Source organism: Lampris incognitus, chromosome 6 (genome assembly GCF_029633865.1).
Source record: "Lampris incognitus isolate fLamInc1 chromosome 6, fLamInc1.hap2, whole genome shotgun sequence".
NCBI classification, from domain to species: domain Eukaryota; kingdom Metazoa; phylum Chordata; class Actinopteri; order Lampriformes; family Lampridae; genus Lampris; species Lampris incognitus.
This window is the reverse complement of record NC_079216.1, coordinates 56,207,798-56,215,059: the sequence shown is the minus strand read 5'-3', so window position 1 is coordinate 56,215,059 and position 7,262 is coordinate 56,207,798. Positions and strand designations below refer to the sequence as shown.

General features: G+C 48.1%; 1 protein-coding gene across 1 annotated transcript in view; it reads left to right on the top strand.

The window, feature by feature from the left end:
* The first annotated feature begins 1,825 nt into the window (after positions 1-1,825).
* Positions 1,826-7,262, top strand: part of cpne2 (copine II) — a 93,274-nt gene continuing 87,837 nt past the window's right edge. Inside the window, exon 1 of the mRNA XM_056281200.1 lies at positions 1,826-2,002. Within this exon, the coding sequence (XP_056137175.1) occupies positions 1,826-2,002 (177 nt within the window). The remainder of the gene's footprint in view (positions 2,003-7,262) is intronic.

The window sequence follows — 7,262 nt, the reverse complement described above, 5'->3', positions numbered from 1 at the left end:
GTTTGTGTGTGTGTGTGTGTGTGTGTGTGTTTATTTATTTCCTTTACATTCCATTCCATACCTTCTCCATCCAGGATGCTCCCTCAGCTTCCTAGATAGCAAAATTGCTGTGGCCCGGACCACATACCGCATGGAATGATGACACTTGGGCGGTCCGCTCCTGTTTGCCAGATCTGGGCCAGAACCAAGCCATAGCAATGCCGCATGTGCCACATATTTGCCAAAGGTGGTCCATATTTGTTTTGTGATATTTGGGCCATATTCACCATTTACCACACGGGCCACTTCAGGGTCACATCCAGATTACATGTTGCCGAGAGCGCCGCATCTTTGCCAAAAAAGGCCCAAATTTGATTTGGCATATTTGGGCCATATTTGCTATTATACATGTGGGCCACTTCAGGCTCACATCCATTTTGTCAGGGCCAGAAGAAGACCATCAGTGCCGCATCATTGCCTGAAGTGACCCACATCCGGATGCTCCTCAGCTGGACACCATGGGTTAAGCTCGGGGCTAACACCTGTTTAAGTTCATTTCATGTTCATTTGTGTGTGAAAGAGAGTGAGAGAGCAAGAGGGAAAGAAGGTGTTCAGTTATGCCGTCTATTTGTTTACTTAGACACAGATTACTTAGCCATGGTTTCTCTTCTCCAAGGGTAACACCCTGTGTGTGTGTTTGTGTGTGTGTGTGTGTGTGTGTGTGTGTGTGTGTGTTAAATACAGTTGGCAGTTCCAGCCAAGCAGTTTAACCAGTCAAGTAGACATTTTAAGATGTGACTTTTAGACCCCCTCCAACTGCACTGAGATTTCCGTGTTAATTTCATGCTAACGCTGGGCATTAACCGGAGGTAAAAGGAGACAGAGCATCTGTTTGTTTGTCTTTTTTTTTCAGTTTATTTACAAGATGATTATCTTGGCATTCTCTCTTTCACCCACTTTATTCTTGTTTTTGTTTTTTTGTGTGGTTGTTTTTAAAATGGTAGCGAAGTTGACAGCCATCAACAGTGTTTCTGTAATGTATCGTTTAACAGTACTTCTGGGGGTGTCCGGGTAGCATAGCGGTCTATTCCGTTGCCTACCAACATGGGGATCCCGGTTCGAATCCCCGCGTTAGCTCCGGCTTGATCGAGCGTCCCTGCAGACACAATTGGCTGTGTCTGCGGGTGGGAAGCCTGATGTGGGTATGTGTCCTGGTCGCTGCACTAGTGCCTCCTCTGGTCGGTCAGGGTGTCTGTTCGGGGGAGAGGGGGAACTGGGGGGAACTGGGGGGAACTGGGGGGAACAGCGTGATCCTCCCATGTGCTACATCCCCCTGGCGAAACTCCTCACTGTCAGGTGAAAAGAAGCGGCTGGTGACTCCACATGTATCAGAGGAGGCATATGGTAGTCTGCAGCCCTCCCTGGATTGGCAGAGGGGGGTGGAGCAGTGACCGGGACGGCTCAGAAGAGTGGGGTAATTGGCAAACTACAATTGGTGTGAAAAAGAGGGGGAAAAAAATTGTACTTCTGGGGGTGCCCCGGTGGCTCACCTGGTAGAGTGATAAGGCTGAGTCCTTACCGCAGCAGCCTGGGTTCCAATCTGGCCCGGGCCCTTTGCTGCATGTCTTCCCCTCTCTCTTTCATGTCTCTCTACTATCGCTATCAAATAAAGGCAGAAAATGCACAAAATAATCTTACAAACAAAACAACTATTACTTTTAATGTTGCATTATGGGACTGGCTGTGTGTGTGTGTGTGTGTGTTTTGACTGGACTTAAACCAACTTTGTTTCTTCTTTATTTCTATCAGTTTTCTCCTCGAGGGGCCCTTTACACAGAGTCAGACCATGGCCTACACGCTCAGCTCAGCCCCTGAGGGCCAGGCCCCCAGTGTTGGGCCTCAGCACTGTGTCACCAGGGTGGAAATGTCCGTCACTGCATCCAACCTACTGGACAGAGATGTGACCTCCAAGTCAGACCCCTTCTGTGTTCTCTTCCATGAGGTGGATGGGAACTGGGCGGAGGTAAGGTCGGAGTAATATGTGAGGAGCAACGCTGTGTATTTACAGATGGGCTGCAGGGTTGGAGAGTCTATTGAGCCGGGAACACACTAGAAGTCTTTTAAAGGCCTGATCAATGGGAAGCTACTCGGCCTTGTGCATGATGACTGACTTTTGCAGATTACATTCATAGTGAAGCCCGCTGGTTCTGACTGCATTCATAGAAGAGCACACACTTGCCAGCGAGCTCAGATTTGTCCGGATTACAGCCATAAAAATCAAACATGTCGGATATTATTGCGACGGCTCCGACTGGTATGAGGCTTGATCGGGTGACTTGAATCTTAAATCGCCATACGCCACAAGATAACGGGAGCCCACCGTCCGGGGTTACCTGCCATATTTTGAGCTGATTGGTTCAGACTTTCCAGGATCCTAAAAGTCAGTCGTCATGGTCCAACTGGGGTTATAACAGACCTTTAAGCCCTCTAGTTTGGTCCCGGCATCAGAAGAGGGTCTGGGTCTGTCTGGGTGGAGATGAGGAAGTAGAGTTAGATGATTAAAGAGGAAGAGAGTATAGACGGTAAAATGTGTTTGGTGATGAAGCTGAAGTAAAGGGATGTATAAATTGGGTTCATCCCATCCTCCATGGGATGCATATGGCTATCCTTTGTAGATGGAAACTGGGCGAAGGTAAAGATGGGGGGAGGAGTGCCGATGGGTGGAGGTCTGGATGAGCGGAGGTGCTGGGGGTGTACTAAAGACAGCCTGACCCAGTTTGTGCTCGTTCCAATAAAGCAGACACAGAAAGGTTGGAGTTAAGGATAGATAGGGATGGAGGAGGGAGGGGGAGAATAAATGGGGGATAAAAAGAAGGCGAGGGGATTGAGGGAGAGAAATGGGGTGAAGAGAGAGATAGCGGCGTGTGGATGACAGTGAATCATGTGCTCGTCCATGGGATGAATTCCAAACCCAGCAAAAGGTAATGGAAGAAAGGTACAAGGAAGAGAAAGATGGGGGAGAGGAGAGAGAGAAAGAGAGCGAGAGAGAGAGAGGGAGAAAGAGAGAGAGAGGTAAGTGTTGAAAGTGTGTTTCCTCATGCTGTTGAAACTGAGAAAATGTTCCTCAGGTTTTTACATCTTCTCAAGTCAGTAGTTTTGTAGAAGTAGTTTGCAGAAGGGCGAAAAAGGACAAAGCTAATGGAGCTGGACCAGAACCTACGCTGCCATGACAACAAGTTAGACATCCCAGTGCAAGATCTATGAGCAATATGACCTTATTCACGTTTTCTAAATGTTTACAAAGCTCCATACGGGGCAGAAAAAGAGAAGACAGCAACCAGTAATTCAAGAAAAGAGAAGACAGCAGTGGCTTACAGGTGTACACAAAAGCACATTTTGTAGAAGGACGCTATTTAAGTGAAGAACATCAAGGCGGCAAGCAGTTTTCATGTGGCGATACAAATTTAGCCAGACGAAGACAGATTGGTTTAATGATTAAATTGCCCTCCTGCCAAATAAAACCTGCAATCACCTACAATGGAGTCTATTAGCTTCCACAATTTTTTTTCCACCCCTTTTTCTCCCATTGCACTTGGCCAATTACCCCACTCTGCCGAGCCGGCCCCGGTCACTGCTCCACCCCCTCTGCTGATCCGGGGAGGGCTGCAGACTACCACGTCTCCTCCGATAAATGAGGAGTCGCCAGCCGCTTCTTTTCACCTGACAGTGAGGAGTTTCACCAGGGGGACATAGCGCGTGGGAGAATCACGCTATCCCCCCCCCACCCCGAACAGGCGCCCCGACTGACCAGAGGAGGTGCTAGTGCAGCTACCAAGACACATACCCACATCCGGCTTCCCACCCGTAGACACGGCCAATTGTGTCTGTAGGGACGCCCGACCAAGCCGAAGGTAACAAGGGGATTCAAACCGGCGATCCCTGTGTTCGTAGGCAACGGAATAGACTGCTATGCTACTCGGACACCCCTTCCACAAATCATCTCTAACTGCTTCCTTTATGATGGCTGTAGACTGTAACAGTCCTCTGAAACCTCAACATGTGTATTTTATCAAATGTTATGAAATATTTCTTTACTCGTCTCCCCACAACACATTCTGAAAGTTAAAGGTCTGACTGAGCCTCGTTTACACCAAATTCCTGCTATTTTCCTGGGTTTCAAATTTTGGGAATGCTGATAAGCCTGCCAAGCCAGTTCTATCTCTGTCATCCAAAGCCCCTTTTTAGTACACACGTAGCAAATCCAAGCATATGAATGACGTCAGTCTCTGTCCGGTCTTATGATCACGTCCGTATCAGCTCCTTGGTTATAATGATCTTGGAGACATGGCCGGGGGACTAGATTATTCCACTGTGTCGCTATTTTTAACAAGTTGCCCGTATTTGAATCATATGAAGTTGCTTTTTTTTGTGTGCCATTTTTATCATAATCTCCTCCACACTCCAGAAGGGAATAGGGTAGAATATTTGGCTGCCAGAATGATAAACCCTTGCTTTTGAGTGTGCATAACCCAGAATATTCGCACACATTTTAATTGGTTATGTGTTTAGCTAATGTGTCAAACACCACATGGCAAATGTGCAAATGTATGGATTCTGTGGGACCATTTCCCACCAACACATTCCTAGGATTTTGAGCCATGGACCCTTTCACACCCAAGATAATCCCAGTAAAAAGCCTGGATTTTGGGGTGCCCGGGTGGCAAAGTGGTCTATTCCGTTGCCTACCAACACAGGGATTGCCAGTTCGAATCCCCATGTTACCTCTGGGTTGGTCTGGCCGTATCTGCTGGTGGGAAGACTCGATGGTATTTTAAGCCCCCGACGTACTCTTCCAGGCAGCACTGCATGGAAGGCACTCCCCGCCCCCAACAGTTTTATCCAATCACAGCACTGGTTAAGGTTAGGGTTAGAGTTAGCGCCAGTGCTGTGATTGGCTGAAACTGTAGGGGGCGGAGAGTGCCTTCCATGCAGCGCTGCCTTGAAGAGTACGTTGGGGGCTTAAAACACCATCGAGCGGTGGGAAGCCGGATGTGGTTATGTGCCCTGGTCACTGCAATAGCGCCTCCTCTGGTCGGTCAGGGCACCTGTTCGGGGGAGGGGGGACTGGGGCGAATACCGTGATCCTCCCACGCGTTACGTCCCCCTGGCAAAACTCCTCACTGTCAGGTGAAAAGAAGCGGCTGGCGACTCCACATGTATTGGAGGAGGCATGTGGTAGTCTGCAGCCCTCCCCGGATCGGCAGAGGGGGTGGAGCTGCGTCGGAAGAGTGGGATAATTGGCCAAATACAATTGGGGTTGAAAAAGGGGGAAAATCCCCCAATCGCCCCCCCCCAAAAAAACCCTGGATTTTTACTTCATGGTGCAAGGGGTTAAGGGGACTATTTCAGCTCACATGTATTGGACTTTTCATCTGTTCCATAAATCTGAATAATAACAGATCCTGAAACGAATCCTGCTCCAGTTGTGCGTCCATGACTGATAAGTCCTGTACACTGTGACAGCCTCATGGCTGAACAGAGCAGTGAGAGAATAAAGAAGGAGTGTATGAAGAGCTTGATGATACAGTTTGGGTGTGCTGTGTGTGTGTAGGCTGGCACCTCAAGGCCTTTCTGTAGCTAACAGCGAGTCAACAAGTGTGTCTGTGTGTGTGTGCATTTGCACACACACACAGACATACATCCATGCATTGTGTTGCCCTAGTGTATGAGTGTGTGTGTGTTCGTGCATTTTTTTTGTGTGTTTTTGCTTTTTTCTGTGTAGGCTGGTGCCTCAGGTTGTTGCTAGCTGTCGGTCAGCAGGGTATGCGCCTCTGACGTGAGATTACCAGCTGTTACCATGACAACAAGGATGGAAACAAAAAGACCGGTGCTCCTGGAACGAGGAGAGACGCGATAGCGCTTTTTTCTTGAACGTTATCCATGTCTCACTCTGGCTCATTCTTTCATTTTTTTCTGTTCCTTCTATTGTTCTCTTTCTCTTTGTCTCTAATTTTCTCCGATAACATTTTTTTCCGTCCCCTTCTCCAACCTGTCGCATCTGTATCCTAGTTTCTCTCTCTCTCTCTCTCTCTCTCTCTCACCTCTCTCTATCTGCCCGTCGATTTCAGTGTCAGTCCGTCTCTTTACATCTGTGTCACTCAGTCTTGCTTTCTCTCTCTCTCTCTCTCTCTCGCTCACTATCTCTCTCGATTCATCTCTTCTTTCTTGTTTCCTCTTGTTCTCCCAAACTCACACCCCTGCTGTGTTTTAACACAGGGCTTAGCAGAGAGCAGGAGTGGTTAACAAGTCTCTCTCTCTCTCTCTCTCCCCCCCTGTATATCTCCCTCTTTCTGTGGCTCCCCAGGGGCGAGAAGCTGCAGGGGCCATCTGGAGAAAGAGAGAGAGAGATGAGAAAGAGAAAGGATGGAGGGATGTGAGAAAGCCAGAAGGTGTGAGAGACAAACTGTGGTACAAAGGGGGGGGGGGGGATGGAACCTGAGGGAGAGGGTGAGAAAATAGGACAAGGGAGAGGGTGAGAAAATGGGACAAAATGAGAAAGGCACAGGAAGGTTTTGTGATAAAGAAAGGAGAACGAGGGAAGGAAAACGGACTTAAAGAGGAAGAGAGGGATCGAAAGAGAAACTGACGAAGAGGCAGAAATGTGAGACAGACAGATAGAGGTGTGATGGAGAGTGACATAAAGACGAGAACAGTGTGAAACTCTGGGGGGGTAATACTGAGTGAATGAGATGAGGGATGAAGAGAAAGGCGAGGTGGGTGAGGAGCTACTGTGAGAGTCGGAGAGGTTTTCATTAACCTGGCCCAAAAATACCCGGCTTAACAATGCCGAGGTTGTGCTTCATTGTTAACTGGCTGCAGGCAGCATCCTTTATTTTTTTAAATTTTTTGCCCTTTTTCTTTTTTCAAAATACAAATCTTTGCTCGGGACTCATCTCTGGATTTACACGGATGCAAGAGATTTTACACAAGATGTGATTCCAGCTGAGACTGCACGGAGACACCGAGAGCATTTTCCCCATCTTAACAGGGAGGTGGATTTCCCGAGGATGTCATGCATCCAGGGGCAGAGTGCCTTTGTGTTTCTAGGTTTTGTTTAATTTGTATACCAGGATATTCCTCCTTTATTTAGAAGGGCTATAGTGTACGGTATGAGGAAACACGGCACTATACGACAAGGCTTTGAGTCAACCCTGTTTTAAAGACACGGTGTGTGCCGTGCCTTGTCAGGTTAGGGTTACATCAACAGCCCTCCCTTGATCACC